The sequence below is a fragment of the Empidonax traillii genome, unplaced genomic scaffold, assembly GCF_003031625.1.
Source record: "Empidonax traillii isolate 1590-97213 ecotype Southwest subspecies unplaced genomic scaffold, ASM303162v1 scaffold645:size365152, whole genome shotgun sequence".
Classification (NCBI taxonomy): Eukaryota; Metazoa; Chordata; class Aves; order Passeriformes; family Tyrannidae; genus Empidonax; species Empidonax traillii.
Genome location: NW_020955838.1, coordinates 12,363 through 33,687, shown reverse-complemented (window position 1 = coordinate 33,687; position 21,325 = coordinate 12,363). Strand labels below are relative to the sequence as shown.

Here is a 21,325-nt window from a genome sequence, read left to right as displayed (position 1 = left end):
TTAAATTGCAGCCAGATTCTGCTGTAGGATCAGAGGTTTTTCTGCCCTGTAGCCCCAGGCTTGTTTCTGAGAGGAGAGCTAGGAGTACCTGTATTAATGGAAGGAACTGGTAGAAGAGGTTTAGTTGTATCTGGTGTTAAAATCTGCTCTGCTACTTTGCAGTTTTTCAGATGTATTTCTAAGGTGCCATGTTAATTATTATCTGAGATTATTCTGCTTCTTTTGATGGAGGAATAAGAAAACTTCAGGTAAAGTTTACTCATTACCTCTTACATGTTGTGGTTTAGGTATTTTTTTTTTTGCTAATAAGATATGTGTAGCTAGCCATGGATTTTATTTTTCAGACACCAAAAGAAAAAAACCCAACAGATGATTTTTTTGTGAGGCAGCAGTGCTATCAGAGGTTCAGGATATTTCTTCCCTGATGAGTTAGAGGGCTCTGAAATTGTACAAATGCCTCACCAGATGAGAATCTGGCTGCTGAGACATGTTCCTACAGGTTACTTAAAAGTTTATTTCCATGGGCCTCACTAGTCCCTCTTATGCTATAGTAATGACAGCACTCTGTTCTGCTGTACAATATGAATATAGTGAAGGATGTCTGTTTAGCATAACACTAACCACTTTTGTGCTTTTTTTTTCTAGAAATGAAATACAAAGAACCTAATTTCACACTGAGAAGAACATTTAAAGTGGAAAATACAGGACAGCTGCAGATTAATGTGAAAACAATGGAAATCAGTGGCTATACATGTGAAGGATACGGATTTAAAGTAGTTAACTGTCAGGAATTTACACTAAGTGCCAATGCCTCTAAAGACATTGTCATATTGTAAGTATTTATTCTTAAATCTAAATGAAGTCTTACATTTGGATTTTTAATTTTGTTTCAGAGGAAAACTCTCTTGGTTAAATTCTAAGGGCTTTTTACTGAAGCTTTGAGTGTTTGGGGGTTTTATATAACTTTATGCAACCATGACAATTTTCCCTCTTCTTGGAAACACTAATTGATTTTTCATTATATTGTGTTTTCGTGGTTGGATATAGTATTACTTCCCTTACTATTCAGTAAGTATTACTTACTGAGTCAGAATAATGTTACTATATGGGATTTTATACATTTCCTTCATTTTAGTTGTGAATGTGCATGGGATCCAGATTTGCATATGGTTTTGGTGCATTGCAGTGTGTAGAAAAGAGCCCTAGTCTAAGGACTGTTATTGTAATGCACAGTATTTTAGTCTTGAATATTTTCCCTGTTGCCTTAATGACAGTGACTGTGTAATTCTGTCAGTTTTTATTGTAAAAGATCTCTGCACCAAACACGGATCATTTAACAGTGCTTTGATGTAAAGTTAACTATTCAGAATGTGGTATCTAACAAATTCAGAAGATGCAAGTGGATGTACAAAATATTGCAGGCAGTGAAACTTCACTAGTATTTCTGCACAATCTTAGTTTATGATGAGATCATGATGTAGTGGAGATGCTTTTGAAAAGGCACGTTAGTGACTTTAAGGTGAAGTGTTTAAAAACTTTGTAGCTCACATAATAGTTGGTTGCGTTGCTTGCTTAGACCTGCTGTTAAATTTTTACTGTATTCATAGCTTTCTTTAACAGATTTGGTCAAAATTTATTTTTGGTTATTATAACTTAATACAGTATCTCAGGAGTAATCTAATATCAGACGTGTTAAGCATAGGTATTAATGAATTTAGTCAAACACATCTTGAAGTATTTGAAAGATACTCTTAAGTGTTTTTAGACTGTGGTAATTGATGGAGTTGAGTTGTGAGGTTTGAATTTTTTTGGTTTTGTGAGGTTTTTCTGTTTGACTTTTTGTGTTTTGTTTGGTTTTTTGTTTGTTTGTTTGTTTGTTTTTGTTGTTGTTGGGGTTTTTTTTGTAGTTTATGAGTCATAAAGATTGCCTCAAACTTTTGTGCTATTCACATGAAAAGTTCTAACATGCTTTATTTGTTTTCAGGTTTACACCAGATTTCACTGCTTCCAGAGTCATACGTGAATTAAAATTCATCACTGCAGGAGGCTCTGAATTTGTATTTGTCTTGAATGCATCGCTTCCATATCACATGTTGGCAACATGTGCAGAGGCTCTCCCCAGGCCCAACTGGGAACTGGCACTGTACATAATCATCTCAGGAATAATGAGGTAGTGTGTGTATGTTTGTTCTTACGGGCACAAACTACTGGTGCTTGAATACAGGTTACAGAGAAGCACATATGTATTCCATACATGCTGTAATTGGTGTACAGTAAAATAGGGTGAGGTCAGAAAGGAGAACAAATTAATAAACACTTGTGTAGATGGGGTGTGAGTAGTTTTTAAGGCTGAGGAGTACTGACTTTCTGCTCAAAGCAAGGACAAAAAAAATATACTTCTTGCTTGAGCCTGTTTTCTTAAATGAGATACGTACTCCTGTTAGCCCTGGTAATGTGAAGGGTTTTTGATAAATAAGCCAAACTTGAATCAGATTAGGTATTAAAGCACTGCTAGCTGTGAATTCCTATAGAAATATAAGCATCCTTCTGGAGTATTGTGCTTCAGAGAGATATGAGGCAGTGACTGTAATGAGCTTAGCAGATGCCTTGGATGAATTTAACTTTGCTGCCACTACTATGTGACAGACAACTGGTGATACTAATAATGGGATTTCTCAGAACCTGAAGGACATTGTTTGCAACACTGCAGGACTCACAGGTTACAGAGCAGCATATTAAAGCACTTTTTTCCTCAGCAGAAAGACATGTTCGTTATGTCTGGTTGAATTATGAGATGAAAATTGCACCATTTCCATAGCCTAACATCTACGTACCTTTATTTATTTGAAATCTGAGTTATAAACCCTGTGTCCCTGCTCACCTCTTGGATGTGAGACATTTTCCCCCACTGCTTTTGTCCAGAGCAAACCCCAGCATGGAAACTTACCAGTATGAGTTCTGACTTACCAATAACAACAATGCTGTTTTCCTGTTCGTTAGTGTGAAAGAGTTGGTGCAGTTGGTGCCTGTTATGAAAATGTGGTCTTTCTGTGTGCTGCAAATCCAAAGCATTATCACACACACGTAATATTCCTGTGCTTTTTTTTTCTTCAGAGTAAGTTACTGGCTTTTCCATTTTGCTGTACTGTGTTACACAAATGTTCACTTAGCGTGTCTTTCCTTCTAGGGATTGACAAAAGAAATAGAGAAGATAAAGTTACAGCCCACTTCATTTTCTTTTTTAACTCTTCAGCACTTTCCTAAGTAATGCAGTCACTAACACTGCATTACTTAAAGTGCTGAGTAAGTACTTACGTGGTTTTCTTCTGTATATTTGCTAGAAATGTATAGTCTGAGTTTCTTTATCATTCTTTGACAGCAAATAATGCTTACCAGCTCATATAAGTGTAGTTTCCATGGATAATTTTATATGTGCTGTACTTGTTAATTAGACTTTACAAAGGAATAGAGAATACTAATCCTTTACTGTGTCTTTTAAGTACAAACATCCTTCTTAGCAGCAAACTAGATAAGAGTCCTAACATACTTCATAATATTCCAAGGTTCCTGTGCATAGGCAGCCACTAACATTTAGGATGCCATCATGTATGAGTTTGCTTGTTGCCACTATCTTCCATATCATTGCAAAACTATCCTTAATTTCTAGTAATGATCACTACGAGTTTGTATCATTCATGTTTTTTAATTTGATAAGGTGGTGTTTATTGTAGCCTTCCCTAAATCACTGTTGGTTCAGATTGTTACCATGCCTGTGGCTCCAGGTTTTGAAGTCCAACTTTTTTTCTTTGGATTATTATTCTTGGCAACTGCATGTCAGACTTGCATCTAGTTTCCATTCTCAATGCTGGTGATGTGCATATGTCACGCTGTGCTATTGTGTGTTACATTTCTATCAGACAAAATTTTGGTTGGATGCAATTTTCAGTGTTTTCGGTACAAGGTACAAACTTTTTGTCCTTTGTGATTAAATTCATTAGCCTTAAAATGCTCAAAACCAAGAAATAAATCCTTAGATGACTGCCTCTCTTCTCTGCAGTGTACTCTTTCTCTTGGTAATTGGAACAGCCTATCTAGAAGCTCAAGGAATTTGGGAGCCATTTAGAAGACGCTTGTCCTTTGAGGCCTCAAACCCTCCCTTTGATATGGGAAGGCCACTTGATCTCAGGAGAATAGTTGGAATTTCATCCGATGGAAAGTAAGTAAATGTTTGGGGTTCCTGTGGTATTTTTCCCATTTATTTCCTCTTTAATTATCAAGCCAGTAAAAAAGTAATACTGCTCTATAGAACAGGTGATTGAATAAAGATCCTCTCAGTTACTTATAAAAAGATGACTTAGATTAAAAGATGAATTTTGTGATTGTGAGGCATATCCTTCTTTTGAAAAAAAAGGGAAAGAAAAAATCCCTCCAAAAACCAAACTGTGCCAAGATTCCTGTTAATGCTCTCAAAAATGAAAGGTATAGACTGCATCAAAATTGCAGGCCAGAAGTTCCTACCTTTGTTATCTTAAGTGAACTGAAGAACTTCTCCTTTCAGTGTTCCCTCTGACATATATATATTGACTGTCATTTTAACGTGGTTCAGTTCCTATGGAGCGAGCAAGTGAACAGGAAATGGGGAAGGCTACTGACTTGTCAGACAAGTTGTAGACATTTTTGCTGGTTATATGCCAACAACAGTATAGTTCAAGGCTTCTTTTGGACGTAGTGCTTCTTTTTTCATGATGAAGAATGGAAACGTTGTAAGTGTGTTTAAATACCTGTTATTCTTACAGCTTGAATATGCTTGGATCAGATTCTAATCACAGTTCAACCAGAGGGATCTATGGAGCAGGCAGTTCGTCTTCACGATCCGGTGCAGGGAATCATAAACAATGCAATGCAACAGCACACCTTCACAGCAATAGAAATGCACCTGATGTTGAAAACATCAAATCCAAAAACAGTTCAAGCATACCTAACAGGACTTCAACACAAGCAGCTTCCATGCAGTCAGTGAACAGAACGGGCCCCTTTACCTTGGATTCGGGTGCCACAGCTCAGACTCATGCCGCGGGCAAAAGAGCCAAGGGGACGAGGCAGAACCAGCAGCCAATGCAGCAGCAGGCACCAGCTTTGGCAGAGCAGCCCCTCCAGCAGTCCCCAGCATCTGGGCCCCAGCAGCAAGAGCAACAGACTGAAAGTGCTTTGCCACAGCTCCCGCTTCTCAGCCCACCTCATGGCGAATGTGCCAGCAGCAGAAGGCACAGCTCGGAGGATTCAGATCTCACTGGGCTCATAGAAACTATGGAAAAAGACTTTGACCACCCAGAATCCCCTTCCCCTGATGTGTTTACAGAGCAGCCCCCATCTCCACTAGCAAAAAACAAAGGTAATAATACAGTTGTGCTTTAATGGGATGATTCATTGTGTAATGCACAGGACAAGATTTAATGAGCTGTAAAGGTCACGTTTTTATAGTGTGGAAAGTGATAGCTTGTGGGCTTCCCTGTGCTCCAGTGTGTGCCTGTGTCTTGAACACTTGTTACTTTATGGCAGTGAAGTTTGTGCTGTGCTAGCTTGTCATTCTCCCTGCAAAAAGGCTGGAGTGTTTTGATGAAACAAAGTGTGAATATCTAAACATCTGATCCCTTGGAGAAGAAGGATGCTTTTGATTGCTACTCCTTTGCCTTTGGGTTAGGATCCGTGCCTTCCATCTCCATGATTTGTACTTAAGGCTCAGGGTTAAGGAAAGGAAAAGAAGTTGTCCTCGTGTTTTGTGAAAAGTAAGGCAGGGAGGAGGGGAAGAGAGAAAGATGGGTAAGCCCCTGTGGTATTGTTTGGGAATGGAATTCTTCATGTCCAGACTTGCAGTTGTAAAAAACCCTTAATGTCAGGTGGTCGGCAAATTAACACATGGCAACTGTATCTGTACATTACATTCATTTTTGCATGAGGTTAGAGTTGAGTTGGAGCTGTTTATCCATCTTTTCAATTGCCTAGTGTTTAAAATCAATTTTGTACATTAGATATGTTTAGACTTCTGAAATATGTCAGTTATTTCCTTCTTATGAACACTTCATTGCAGTAAACTTCTAATCATGATTTTTGTATGAGCAATTTCAGTTGTGTCCCAGAGTTATGTGATTATTTAATCTTAATGTGTTTATTTCTAAACATTTTTTCACTTTTGCTACCAACACTGTTGCACAGAAATGGTACTGATACTGTGTTGCTTATTAGAGATAAAGTTAAGAAAATGAGTCATAGGAAGGCATATAAACACTTCAGCATCTGTGTGATCATGCACCACCAAAGAGGAAAGCTTCACTCTGTTAAGTGGCAATGAGCATAAAGTTCTTAATTAGTTCAGAGGGGATGTTATGATGCATTTGGACTTCCAAACTGGAGACTCTGAAGTGATGAGAGGCTTTGGGATCCTGCTGAAATACACTACTTATGCTGTTTTGGTTTTGGCAAGGGGATGTGGTTGAGGGAGTTAAGAGAATTGCAACCAGTTTGTCAGGTACTCCATAAAGGCTAACTGGATTTCCAGAAGGTGATGTGACTGTAGGTAGTTTTCATGGACAGTGTCTATGCTGGCAAGCAGCACAGTGCAGGAGCTCTGGAAAGTAAAGTGTCTGGCAGTGAGGATGCAGTGTCCTCATGGGGCATGTCTGAGCAGGTGTGCAGTGGGCTGGTCCAGTCTGCATACTGAATGTCTTAAAGAGCTAGGAGTGCTTCTGGAGCACATTTTCTATTTCTAGTTCAGCCTGAGAAGGAACCAGCTCTTGCACTCGAGTGTGATTTTGTGATGCAGCTGCACACACTTTGTGGGGACCACTGAGTTTAGTTTCAAAAGCATATTCCCAATCCAGATAATGTAGTGTACCCGTTTCCATTTGCCCTCTCTAAAAATGTAAAATCATAGAGGAAGTTCCATCTGGATCTACATACACACACTAGTTGTTAGAACTAGTCACAAACATTTGCAGAAGCAACAGCTTCTGGACTAAACTGTCACAAGATCCTGTGCAGGATTCCTGGTTTTATAGTCTTCTTTTTCAGCTTCCTAATACTTGTGTTTTTGCTGACTGCTGCATAGGCTGCATTAGATTTTTGTTAAAAAGCTGCTTTACATTATATTTTAATGTCATTATAACACTTTACATAGATTTTTCTAAGGATGAACGCTAAACTGTTAACAAGTCCTGAATTTTAGCTGCATTTGAAGCAGATCTTGGAGCAAGGCTGCCTGAGGCACTCACAGAATGCCCCCAATATACCAGAAGCAGACCTTTAGAAAATTTCACAGAAAGATGTGCTTGTGTTTATGCATTTGTTTGCATTTGTGCTAAAAAGAATATTTGTAACTCCAATACTTTTGTTGTTCTTGATACAACTATTGGTATTTATATCTTAAAAAACCCAAAATTTAATGTCACTGCTTCTTGATATGTAGTTGGTTTGGAGTATTTGCCAAAATACTGGCAAATTTCTGGTTGTGTACAAACTTTACTATTTTGCCAGATGAAATATAACAGTTGTCATGGTGCTTCCAGTCTCAATTTCAACTGGTGCTGGTACAAACCAAGAGGCTGAATCCAGTTATTCAGCACAGGTTAATTGAGGCTTGAGTGAACTTTCAGGTGTATTCAGAAGGCTGTATGCAGGCACTGTGTGGCTTTTAAATGAGAATGCTTGTTCTGAAGGGCAGTATCTAAGAAAGATCCTATGAGTAAAGGCATATTACATCTAATAAAAGACATAAGAATGTTGTGAAAGCTTACATCCTGTAAGAGAATAGCAACAGGTAATGATAAGCTGATGAAGACTCCACACACACACACACACACACATGCACAGTTGATTTGTATTGATGAGCTTTTTTTACTGACTCTTTATTCCTTGGGAGCTTCATCCTGCCTGTCTTGCAAGCCAGGCAAGACCTTTGGCTTGATTTTGAAGGCCCTTAAACCTCTGCATTTTGACCTTCTACTGTGGTACACCTCAGTTAACCTGAAATTGCTGGAAAAGTAAGCATTGATTATTTGTATGTGTATTGCTTCAAGAAAATTGATCAAAGATGCCTTGGAATGCATTGTTTTCCCTGCTTTGAGATATAGTAACATTTAAATGTGTCCAGGCAAGCTTTTTTACAGTCAACTTAGTCACATCTTAGAATAGTCCACTCAGAAAGAATAAACTATGTCAAGAAGAGAAAGCATACTTGGGTGTGAGATTTTCAGGTTTGGGGTGTTTGGGTTTTTTAGGTTTTTGCTAGACAAATACTATTAGTGATTTTTCTCATTCACACTAGTCTTAAGTTATTTTGTGGTTTTTCTAAATTATAAGCGTGCTAATGATTTCTGTTCTTCATTTGTTTGGATGATAAAGCTTGTGTCAACTTCTGAAGTTCATGTTTAAATATAATCTTATATGGTTAAACTGTCAAAGTGAATTCTGTGGTGTTTAAAAGGAATGCCAGGAACAGAGCAGAGAAGAATTATAGGGAGCCAGGTGCCCACATCCAGTGAGGGGCAATGGGGGTACAGCTCAGGAGTATAAATGAGATGGTGGAGATCAGAGTTCTTCAGGTCTGATGCTTTTGCTCACAGTGAAGGGGCAGTTAAGTGGCTGGTGTGTCCTAACAGGCAACAAATTTCAGAGACTTAATCACGTGGTCTAGCCTCTGAAACAAAGGGAACTAGCTTGTCTCTGGGTATTGCAGTTGAGAATCTGAAGCATCCTTGTCTTCCTAGGAAAAGGGAAAACAATTCAGCGCAAGGCTAAGCCGCAGAAGAAGCGGGAAGAAAAGGACAGAAGAGGGAAAGGAAAGCAACAAGAGGATGAGTTGAAGGATTCCTTGGCAGATGATGACAGTTCTTCAACCACAACAGAAACCTCAAACCCAGATACGGAACCACTGCTCAAAGAGGTACAGCTCTGCTCAGAAAAGGAGGCCCTTGTGTAGCTGGTGTGTCACCTGTTGGAGTAGGAACACAGTCTCTTTCCCCCATGCCACCCTCAGCTTTCATATAATACCCTAAAAAAGGAAGAATATTAGTTAAAAAACATCTTTCCCGATCCTTACTTTCATTTCTCTATCGAATTTGCTCCTGTAGGAGTGCAAACATTCTTGAATCATGTAGTCACAGAACTGAAAATGCCTGGGTGACTGTGGCTTGAATAAGCCACCAGCTGCCAGCAGCATTGTGGGAATTGTTTCTCTGCACTCTCCTGGCCTATTCTATTTGCAGAATAAAATGCCAAAGTATGGACACTAATTTCACTCCATAATTAAGGTGTATGCTAAAATCCATGCCTTTTGCCAATTACAAAGGGTCAGATCAATGGTAGTAACTTGTCAGCAAGTATTTAACTTAATTACCTCACACAATATCCCTACCTTTATTTGACTCATTTAGCTCGCTTCTAAGTAATAAACTAAATCCCCAGTCTGTGTAGTGAGACTAAACAGAGCAAAGGTAATTGCGAAGGGAGGAAAACAAAGCCTAAATTTTGACATCTTAAATTTGAACTTTGGAAAAGACAGGGATTATAGCTGGGGGAAGAAAAAAATAGAAATCCATGTGATACATTTTAGAGGTTATGGTTTAGTAAGTTGTCACTTGAAAATCACCATTGAATTTTTTTCAAGATGGTTATTTGAGAGTATACTTGTATTTAGAAAGTCTTAGAAGTGTGGTTAAAGAAAATAATAAATTGAATGGTAAAGTTGCTCATATTCTTTGCTTTGTTGAAGAGTCTGTTTTAGGTGGCCTGGACTGTGTTACAGCAGATGCAGTAAACGTCTCAGTACAGAGCTAGCATGTTATTAAGTAGACTCAGAGGCCGTGGCTGGAGGAGCTGTGTATTTGCAAGCACCAGATCTGCTTGAAGCACATTAATTTGCTATTTCGATTTCTACTTCTCCAAATAGGAAAAAATAGATACCACATTTTATAGGTAAACTCGCTAAGTAATAAAAAGAGAACTTCAGTGCTACAAAAATGCTCATATTTTCCAATAGCATTCTTTCCTCAGTTCTGTTTATACTATGTTTGTTGTGATGCGAGAAGAACTTTGCTTTTCATTAATATTAATGTGTTATGTCTTTTATAGGAACCTGAAAAACAAAAGGGAAAAGTTATAGCAGAAAAACCTGAAAATGAAATAGTCCCAGTAAAACAGAAAACTAAAAAAGTGCTTACAGGTGTCAAGAAAGAAATCCCTGTAGATGTGAAAACGAGGTAAGCATAATAAAGGCTTTTTTAGTAGGGAAATTATTGTGCTTGAAGGGAAGATGTATTGATAAAAATCTCTGTATTTGACTGCTGTGGATGCCAGTTTGGCAAATGCCAACAGCAGGTACCTTTAAGCAGTTTCTTCTTCCTTCCTGATATCAGGGAATATCTGAAGCTTGTAAATAATAAATTACTTAAAGGGGAATATAGCACAATAATTGAAAAACACGAAAATCAGACAAAGCAGCATTAAGATTTTTATATTAGGCATTACATACACAAAGTGGGGTTAATGTTTCTAGTGGCAGTATAGTGAGGCAGTGCCAACGTGAGTGCCTTTAGTTGCCATTGGTGAAACTGCAGCCATGCAGTTTCCATTTTTGTATCACAGAGTAAGGTCAGAGTCTTGGATATGTTATGAAAGGAGGCTGCTGCTGCTGCCAACCCCTGTCCCTTAGTGGCAGATGGTTGATTGCAGAAGATAGAAATGGGGAAAATGAAGAATCTTAGTCTTACTATAGCTAATTCATTCCAAAATAGTATTCTGAAACGAGGTAGGTGTCCAAGTGCCACAAAAGTAAACTTTACTGAGCTGAGGTGTAGTATATTGGCTCTATTTTCCCTGTTGCTGTGTTTAATAGTAGACTGAGTTTAGTAGTTAGAAGAAATTAATTTTCTTCAAAGTATTTCTCAAAACGTTGCTTGGCAAAGTCTCCTCCTCCAGGTTTGGAATCCTTCTACAAGAAATGGACAAAATAGTTCCTTCCTAGAAAGTCTGAGAGGCAGAATCAAATACGTAAAGAGCACTATACAGCCAGATGAATTTGGTGGTGCATTTGAATAATTTTATATCATTGACTAAAATGTACAATCCTGTACATTTAGGGCAATAGCATATTAGGAGCATATGATCTAACGCAGTTGTGTGGGGGCACAGTAGAAAAAGGGCAGTTGCCACCTCTAGTTGCCTCTGTATAATCAAACAGGTTTTGTAATCCTGGAGCTCCAGGATGAAAGCTGCTCCTGAAAGGTGAGTGAGCCCTAATACATATGTGGAGCAGTGTGGGTAGAAAATGAGCCAGGGCTGTGAAGGGTGGGGTTGCCTATAGGAGAAAAACATAACTCTGCTTATTCATAAGAAAGCCACAAGATACCACTGTTTTGTGAGAAAGCATGTATGGCCCATATATATAATATGTATGCATGTATGTGTATGAAGTCCTTTTTAGCACTTTAAAATAAATGAATTTCTGTTTTCATTTAGTCCCTTGGAATTGTCTTATACTCCCCCACTGGAAAACAAGCAGCGCAAACCGTTTCCATCCAAGATCTCTACACAGCACCTTTTGACGAGTGGGTCTAAATCAAGAAACCTCCCCAAAACAAGAGGTAGTGTGAGGCTCTTTTTTATAAATACCTCAAGACTTTTATTTGGTTGTTTGTAACCTCTCTTGAGTGCTTAATTCTAAGTCTGGTGTGCAAAGAAAGCTGTTCAGTTTATTATCTGCACACTTCCTTTTCTTCTTTTGTTTCAGTAGGTCCAAGCAGTAAATTAATGGAGAACAGGCCATCAGTATTAGCCAAATTTCTCCCCAGTGGTTCTGGGCCAGAGCTAGGAAACACAAGCAGCTCAGAAGGGGAAAAGGATTCTCCACCACCAGAGTGGGACTCTGTGCCTCTCCACAAAGCTGGCAGCTGTAAGTAATCATTAGACAATGGCAGAATGAGTCTTCTGCAATTAATATCTGCAGATAGAAACCTGCCTCTTTTTCACTGCATAGCTGTGCTGTGTTTTTCTGTTCTTCTGATGTAGACCCCTTACTGATAGCATCTGATATGATTTGGGAGGTTTGAAAGTGGTGTGGGCAGAACATGATGGGCCATTCTACAGTTCTTCAGTGATGAACAGGATTTTGAAGCTGCTGGGGGAATTGAGGAAATGAGAATTATTGCTCAAAAAAAAACCCGCATTTTCTACAGCAGATGGGGTTTTGGTTGGTCACGTCTGCTGCAGTCAAAGTTGAAACTAATTAGATGATTTGTCCTTGAGAGGGAACACTGAGAACACTTTAATGCAGTGGTTAGCAGGGGACGCTCTTACAAGCATTTCGGTTGCATTGTAAATTCCCTTGTGTGGGAACCGAATCATGTTCTTCTTGGTTGCTTGTGAACTTCAATCGTCCCTCTCCACAGCGCTCACTTGGAAGGTTTCCTTCTTCTGTACAGATCTGTTTGTCTTGGCGCTTTTGTTGCAATGCAGTCTCTCTGAAAATAGACATAAACCTGAATAACCAGAGCTGAATACAGAGAAGGAACTGCTGCTTCCATCACTGGGAGCAAACAGCCTTTGTCATAATTCCTCCATTTGAACAGAAAGGATAGAAGAAGTTCGAGGAGCCTTTGTTGTAATATAAATACTTATGAAGGATGTTTTGTGTTTCTCTCTATAGCTACAGACAACCTTTATAAGCTCTCTCTACAAACCCTGAATGCAGATGCTTTCCTGAAACAGCGACAGCCCTCACCGACACCCGCCTCTCCATCTCCTCCTCCCCCCACATCGTTTGCTTTTGGGCCACGAGGAGGCACTTACAGCAGCATCGTCAACAGCAGCTGCAGCAAGTGAGTCCAGATCGGTGCCTCCTACTGATTTCACAGACACTGAGCAGTTGTGGAACCTGTACGTTTCACAGGGTGCATCTTCCTTTTCTCAGACCCATTTCCTCTTCCTATGGAAACTGCTTTCTTGCAGATACACCACTGTGCATATCATGCCACGCTATTTATATTTTTCTGGCGTTTCTTACGACTTGGTAGATTGGATAAAGGTGCAATTACAGGAAACTTTTGAGCTGTTGTGAATGTTTCATGAATGCTAGCCTAAATTGCTGCACTTTTTATCAAACTGCTGAAGTTCAGAACTTTACTTGATTTTTTTTCTTTTTTTTTCCTCCTTTTAGTGAAATGAAAAGCAAGCAGCCTAATGGTACCAAACATAAGCTGTCCAAGGCAGCTTCTCTTCCGGGCAGGAATGGTAACCCCACTTTTGCTGCTGTAGCTGCAGGTTATGACAAGAGCCCAGGTATAGAACCAGTTTGGAGTTGTAAATATTTCTGAATATTCCCAGAATATTCTATTGTTTTGCCAGAGTTTATTTACTCATTTTTTACATACATATTCTTGCAGGTGGCAGTAGTTTACCAAAGGCTTCTCCAAGCAAAATGGATGTTTCCAGCAATATCAACATTTCCCACACAGTTGTTGACAGTGATGGCTCTGACAGGTAATTTTTATATTCTCTAGGCAAATACCTGAGCACCTAGAAAAGAAGATTGTGAGCTGTTAATGGCATTTTGAAGGGAGTGACAGAATTCATTCTGGTTATTTTTTTTAAGCTGTTTTTTAAAGTCTGGGCACAGCATCTCTCACCTTACAGAATAGTTTAGAAATTGCAAGTGCCTCAAAACTAGAAAGAAGGATGTTCTGGATGTGATAGGAACTTCTCCTTACTCATTCCAAGTAACTCAGCACTCTTGTGCTCTCAGGCATTCAAACAACGAGAAATTGCCTTGGCTCTCTCAGTACTGAGGAGTGTGTACCAAGGTCTCTTGAAACAGTTCACAGGCAGAATATTTAGCTGTACAGCAATACCTTTCGCTCCCAATTTTAACACTGAGATCAGAACTATCAGTGGTCTTTGTGTTCTGAGTAGGAGCAGAACACAGCTGCACTCACTCACGTTCCCCAAGGCACGTGTCTTTTCTGGCATATTTTGGCAATGAATCCTGGTCTCACTTGTAAAAAGCAGTGTCTGGTAACCTTTCTGGAATATGGAAGAGACTTGAATTCAAGCTTCAATATGCAAAGGAATTGTTTTTCTGGGTGAAGTTGGGTGGGGAAGAGGGGGTGTTTGTTTTGTGAATGTTTTATCACTGGTTCCAGTTAATTCATCTGTTAATTTCAAGAAGCTTGCCCACAAACCCCAGAACGTGAGCATTTTTATCCCTTCTGAGTGGCTCTAAATTTTACATGCTGGTCAAAAAAACTGCCCTATGGCTTGGACCCTATGAGTTTGTTGAAAAACTGTTCAAAAGAGCTACTGTCAGGTTTGTGTTTATGCTCAGTCTGCAGATTAAAGAGCACTGTGTCTGTATTACTGTGTTGCTCCGAGATGGGTGTATACACAGGAAAATAGTATTTCACTGAGATCCCTTGTGAAACAAAAATAAGCTGATTTCCTAACTCTCAATCACCATTAAATACATATGTGGTTAAGTATATACACAGATTTGTACATAGATCAGTAACTTAATGTTGTCAATAGTACTGTGTTAATAAGTTGCGTATTGCTTTCCTGTTACTCCGTATTATGCAGTTCGGGTTTGTGGAGTCCTATCAGCAATCCCAGCAGTCCCGATTTCACGCCTCTCAACTCATTCTCTGCATTTGGACATTCTTTTAACTTAACTGGAGGTGAGTTTTCCTTTTCAGATATTTTTTCCATATTCAAATACAGGTAAAGAAATGATGTGTCTCATTGCAGTAGTCTTAAATGCAGACAGCATTCCCATCCTCTCACCTAAAAGGGAAGACTATGTAGGAGAGCGTGTTAAGAATTTGGTGGTATATTCTGTGTTTCAGTCCAAAGAAAGTGTTAGTGGAAATTCTTAGACTGTTTGATGGGCTGTAAATGCTTGGTTTTGGAATTTCTGTTTTAGTAAAATTTCTTGATATTGGGGGTTTTTATTTAGTCTTTTCCCCTCCCTCCACCCCTCCTCCAAAGCTTTACTGTAGGTCCCACGAGAGTGCCAGTAGGCCTGCGGTTTCCTGAGCATAAAGACCTGCATAAAACCATTGCTCTCTGTAAGTGAAGCAATGGTTGCAGATGACCTGCTGCTTTCCTCTTGTGTTTTCCTCCAGTATTTGTATAGCTGTACAACGAACTGATGCATACTAAACCCAGCAAACAATTCCTGTGTTTAAATATTTAGGTAAGCCTTTAGGCAATGACACGGAGATGGGCAGGCAGGCTCTATTGCAGGGCATGGATGCTCTGTGTACTTGGGAAGATTTCCATAGTGTATTTGGGGATGCGTGGTGTGTTTTAAGGCAGCTGCAAAAGATGATAAGCAAAGCAAACTTTGGATGTGTGGCATCTGCAAAATGGATAGTGTGTCGACTGAAAAGTGCTATCTACCAAAAAATTGTATGTCTGCTGAAAAATGCAAACATGGGCAGCTGCTGCTGTGGAGTTCTTTCATCTTCATCAGCAACTCTTGGCACTAGTGACTCTGAGGGACACCAGTAAGAGCCTGGGATCAGTTCCATGTGCAGGAAGAGGCGAGCTGGGACTGCTGGTGCTGCCCTCTCCTTCTCATAGCAGAGATGGGGGCAGGGCTGGGGCACTGCCAGTGTTGCCTCCTACCAGGAGTCACCTGGGAAGGGAGTGCTGCGAGGCCAGTGAGTGCTGCCATTACCAGAGGCTCCTTCAGCCCAGTCACCTGCTCCACCTGTAGTTACCTTGTTTCCAGGAATTGCCAGGACTCTCAGTATGCTGTGCATCCACAATTCCTTAGGCTAGTACTGAATTATATACACAGCAAGTGTTTAACCCTTTCCCCACTATAACCGTGACTAACTTTGTGGCCGCTGTCTGATGTCGGCCGCGTGACATGAGATCGGTATTAATGTGTGACCTGTTCTAATCTCACTGCAGCAGGACCTGCAAGAAAAGGATGGGAAATAACTGTGAAGAGTGTTGTTCTTGGAAAAAGAGTAAGAGTAATGTACTCAGGTTTTTTTCATTTTATTTTTAGAGGTTTTTAGCAAACTTGGTTTAGCTCGATCTGCTTATGGGCAGGATGTTCAGAGGAACTGGAGTGAATTCAATAATGTTCCATCATCCATCTGGGATCCTTCAGCTACAGATTCTGTACCCTCCTGGCCAACAAGCTCAAGTTCCCCAACTCATACAACTGCAGTAAGTATTCAGTCCAAATACAGTGGTTTATTACTGTTACCACCCTGTTCTGTATCTGCCATCTAATTTAATTCAGAGGATTTGGGGGTGTAAAAAATTAACCAAAGAATAAAGGAAAGGGGAATTTACACATGCTCATCTTTGTGTAGTTAAGTTGATGTGGCTGTGGGATGAAGTCTGCCTGCTTGCAGATGATGAATCCATGTACACTGGATATTTATATTCACATAAAAATATTTCTTACAAGAGCATCTTGCAGCGCTTAAAAATAGTGTGTTCCAGTTCAGGATTGTAGAAACAGGTGTTCTGCTCCTGTGCCATGGCTGGACACTGCCTCAGTCACTTCTAGTTTGATGGACAGTTGTGAATTAGTCAATATGATAACTTTCAGACTTTGATTCTGCTTTCTGAATCCAGCATTGCACCTGCTTGTAAATTAACAAAAGGTCCCAAAAAAGCTTACCTAAAAGACCTTAAATATATTCTTTTCAGCTTAGAAAAAAACACTAAAGGACTGAGCATAAAGTGAAATCTTTAAACTTTAATTTTGATGGAAATCTTGAGTATAGGAAAAGAGAAAACCCCACCTTCTACAGGTCGTAGCATGGCTCTGTCATCCTTGCGCCATCCTTATGTCAGACTAAAACTAAGACTGCAACAGCTGCCTCCACTACCAGCTGAAATCATTCTTCATGTTGACTTCTAAAAATGTTTTTGTAGTGAGTAAGAGGCAGTGTTTACTTCACCTGGGAGCAGTTCAGATGGAGTGGGGGAAGGCGGGGGGCAGGGGAAGTCGAAGAAGGTCACACAGCTTCTTATAGACACAGCCTCACTGATCCTGCCCTTGTCATGTGGTTACAACTGGAGCTGGAACCTCTCTAAAACTATGTAAGGAGAGCTTTTTGCTTTTTGGTCACATGGAGGGCAGGTTTCATCAGCATTTGATGGAAGGAGGGCTTTAGGACAACCAGAGCAAACTCTCTAGTTCCCAACTCCTATTTCCTGTCTGCTTCTGAAAAAATATTTGGAAATGTGCTTCAGGAAGCATTGAGACAAAAGCCAAGACAAATGGTATAGAAGAATTGTTAGTTACTCCCTTTAAATACTTTGATTTAGGGAGGAGACATTTTAGGAGCTTATTCAAGGAGAAGTTCACTTAGTAAACAAGAAGCAGCAAACTGACTGAAATGTTCAAAACCTTTCTGATGACAGTGATTTTTTTCAAATGCTTATGGCAAGACAGAACAGGAAAGCTTGGCTCTTCCTGTTACTGGGCCTTCTTGCTCTAAGTGCTCAATAAGAGAGCAGGTACCTGCCCTGCCCTTTCCTGTGTTCTGGCACAAGAGCCAAAGCCATTGTTGCAAACAGCACTCAAACAGTGGCTGCTGTGTTACCCTCTTTTCTAGGAAGATTTCGGTGGAGTTTATTTTGATTGTTCTCCTTCCTTATTCTTATCCTGCTTTTCCATTTTATGCACAACTGTGCTTCTATACTAAATAGCATTTGACTTCTGGGTCCTGTCTCCCCTCAGTTTTGGCTGCATTGTTGGTACTTTTATCCAGGTTTCTTTCTAAGCACATTCCCCTACTCCCCTTTTCTCCATTTCCCCCGGTGTAGTTCTGCCTGCCAGCCACTTTTTTACACCCTCTACCAGCCTTCAAAGGGCGTATCAGGCACTCTTCTCTGCTGCTCCTTTCCTGGTTGCTTCTGATTTACAAGAAAGTGCTTTTCTGTCAGGCTCTCCCAAACACTTTTGGGATACATAGGAATAATTCCTGGCTCTTTCCCATAGCAGGAAATAGGGTGAACCTTTAGTGTGTTAGGGTTGGTGCCTGTGCAGCAGAGTGAGTGTTTCCTGCTGTAGGCTTAGTAGCCTAATGCTTGTATAGCTTAAATACAACCATTTACTTGTGTGACAGTAATACAGGGTCACTGTGGTTTGGCTCAGTTTCTCAGTGACATCGAAGAGCCCTAATAACATTGGCTGGGTTAACCTCCAAGTAATGCTCAAAGCTCCTGTCCAGCCCTCGGTAGCAAATTCTGTGAGGACCCTTTGATAATGTGTTAGTGTCTAACCCATGTCAGGTGTGATTAGATTGAGCCTATCTTCTTCATTCCAGGGGAGAGAATAAAAACCTGAAATGAAGAAATTTTCAGAGTCTACCTTGTTTTCTTTCCTAAAGAGATTTTTATTTAAATCTCCAGATGCAGAGAACACTGACACTGGTTAACCTTTAATATGTGTTTTCTGGAAGCAGAGATCTTGGGAAGGAGTGCTCTATCTCTCCACCCAGTAAATCCAAACATAAGGATGTTTGTACCTTACAGCAGTTACTCAACAAGTCCACTGCCTTTGAGATGTATCAAGTTTACTGTGTATTTGCAAATTGAATTTACAGCATATGTACATTAAATGTGTTGACACTGAGGTATGTGGTGTGCTAAGCCTACATGTAGCAGGATCTCTGCTAATATTAGCATGAAAGTTATGCCAGCCTTTCCCATCTCCGTCTTTGGCTACTTCTGGGTATCACTTTCCCCCACACCACGGCTTAGGTTCTTCTGCTTGTTCCTTGCTACTGTTTGGCCTTTAATAAAGCAGTTGACAGAACCTGGGCCTTGTTCTTTCCTACACTTGTTCTCTAGGCTTGCTGTACCTGTCCCATGCATCCCAAATGCATCTGTGGTGTGATGCAGCACACCTGCATCTGCACCATGACCACATCAGAGACTTCCAAGGGTCTTGAGCCAGGACAAACTTATTGGAACTCAGTGATAAGTGGGCAGGTCTCCTATCCCCTTCCCCCTCATCCAGAGAAGTTTTGGATGGGAAGGAAAAGTTATATACTGGGAATATGGGTGAGGTACAGTGGGGCTGAATACAGGTTCATCCAAAACAGAAGTGTCTGAATACAGGGAGATAAGTTTGCAAACAACTGTGAAAAGAATAATCAAAAAAGGACTTTGCTGTTACCTTGCACTGCAACTTGAATTTTACTGGTTTTTCAAGACTTGAACCATGTTTATCTACCTCATTCTAATTAGATTGTTTATGCTTGAGCGTTCTGGCCCTTGTGTGTTTAAAACTTGAATACTCGTAGTGCTTAAATTAGCAATGGTATGGGGATGTAAAAGCTCAAATGAGAACAGCCTAAAAGCCCTTAATGTGATTGCACTCTGCAGGGAAGCTTCCAGATGTGTCCAGTTACATCATAGTAGGTTCCTGAGGCTCTCCTAAAGGGAGTTCAGAACTCCATGTTGGAGGGAAGATGGAAGGGATTCCAGAGCAGGCTTGCTGCTGCTGCTCAGATACTTTTCTTTCAGAGGGGCTGTAAACAAGGTGAAAATAGAGGTTACCAGACTGCTACTTACCTGGCTCTGTCTTTACTGCAGTCGATCCTTGGCAACCCCAGTGGCCTGTGGTCCACCACTCCGTTCAGCAGTTCCATTTGGTCAAGTAACCTCAACAGTGGCCTTCCTTTCACCACTCCAACAAACGCGTTGTCAGGCATCGATCTCATGGGTAGTGAAAACTCCTCTGCTGCTCCTCCGCCACCTGCTGCTGCCGCCGTTGCCAATCCTGCTGAAGACATGGGACAGACCTACAATCCTTGGAGAATTTGGAGCCCAACGATTGGAAGAAGAAGTTCAGATCCTTGGTCTAATTCACACTATCCCCACGAAAACTAAAGTTAAGTAAAAGGAAAGAACTCTTTATCCAGGTCACGATACAATTCTGAATGCAGATTTTTGAAATGTCACTTTCAGGCTGGTCGTTACTTCCCCCCTCCCCACTCCCCCTGTCAGTCATGCTTTCATCATTCGTTCCTTTCTAAAGTCTGTCCTGCAATATGGTAGTGTGAGATTGCAGATAAGCTTGAAAAAGTCTGGGTGTGGTCACAAATCCCAACTACAGCTGAAGCCTGTAAATATGAACAGTTTCACTGGTTTCATATTTTACCATCTGCCATCTTTATTTAGAAAACAATTTGAACTATAAAATGGTCCTGGCATGCAATACTTTTATGAAAAGTACCGGTTTGGGTTTTTAAATTTTTTCCAGTGTTATCCTCCAAGTTCTAATTTAAAATCAAAAAGCACTTTGTGCTAAAATGCAGAGTATTTTTTTAAAATAAGGCTTTGTTAACACAGGTTGTAAGAATGTAAAAAGGAAAAAAAATCAACAAAAAATACCAACAAATCCAACACGAAACCTTAAGAGCAAAGTGGCTGAATGTAAGAGCATTCTGTTGAGACTGTAATACACTTTGTGCTGTTTGTACATTTGTAAACCTGAATGCATTTTTAAGTTGAACTGAAATGCACACAGCCAAGACTTGTGGACGAAACAAGATACCTTGTGCATTTCTTACAGATACAACTTTGGGTTGTACTTTAAAATAAATACTGCTTTTTTCAAGATCTGTCTGCTGTAGCTCTGTTCCCCACGCTCTCTGAACTTGTGCGTGCAAGACTCTACTTGGCGTTGCCTTCAGGCCAAAATCTACTCTACTCTACAAAATCTACTGCGCAGGGCCTGTGTTTCCAGAAACTTCCCTGCAGATGGGACCTGGCTTCTCAACAGCGTGGGTTTGTATCACAGCAGAGAATAGAAACTCTTCAGGGTTACGCAGTGCCACCCTCCTGAAAATCCACTGGATAGCAAAAACCTGGAAAAAAACCTGCGCTGTTTGAGTTTGCAGTTATGAGGCATAATAACAGCTGCTGCTGTTTGTTACACCCATACCTTTGTAACGCTGTTCTTGCACAGAGGTCTGAACAAGAACATTGCTATTTTTAGCTATAATTTATCTGTCCCTTTAAGGTGCCTGTTTCCCTTCATTAACAGTAGGGCAAACCCCAGTGACTGCATATATTCTTCTGAGCTAGAGCCAAGTGAAAATGAACCCTTCCATTACCAGAAAGCATTAAGAGACGAGCAACATGAAATTACTTATGACTCAGTGGCACTTCTTAAAATTTACAGCAGCAGATTTTTATCAGAATCCATCCTTCAAAAGAGTAAGAACAGTATATAATTTTAATTAATATTGCTTGTAGCATAAAGGTTTTGTATGCAATGAGTGTCTTATTTATT

General features: G+C 40.1%; 1 protein-coding gene across 1 annotated transcript in view; it reads left to right on the top strand.

The window, feature by feature from the left end:
- The window catches only part of TMEM131 (transmembrane protein 131), a 93,421-nt gene extending 72,774 nt beyond the window's left edge, over positions 1–20,647 (top strand). Inside the window, exons 28-41 of the mRNA XM_027899127.1 lie at positions 646–832; positions 1,985–2,170; positions 4,058–4,216; positions 4,797–5,392; positions 8,763–8,938; positions 10,126–10,253; positions 11,512–11,636; positions 11,786–11,944; positions 12,698–12,869; positions 13,208–13,329; positions 13,434–13,530; positions 14,623–14,720; positions 16,064–16,227; positions 19,621–20,647. Coding sequence (XP_027754928.1) covers positions 646–832; positions 1,985–2,170; positions 4,058–4,216; positions 4,797–5,392; positions 8,763–8,938; positions 10,126–10,253; positions 11,512–11,636; positions 11,786–11,944; positions 12,698–12,869; positions 13,208–13,329; positions 13,434–13,530; positions 14,623–14,720; positions 16,064–16,227; positions 19,621–19,917 — 2,666 coding nt within the window. The 3' untranslated portion in view covers positions 19,918–20,647. The remainder of the gene's footprint in view (positions 1–645; positions 833–1,984; positions 2,171–4,057; positions 4,217–4,796; positions 5,393–8,762; positions 8,939–10,125; positions 10,254–11,511; positions 11,637–11,785; positions 11,945–12,697; positions 12,870–13,207; positions 13,330–13,433; positions 13,531–14,622; positions 14,721–16,063; positions 16,228–19,620) is intronic.
- The last annotated feature ends 678 nt before the right edge of the window (positions 20,648–21,325 follow it).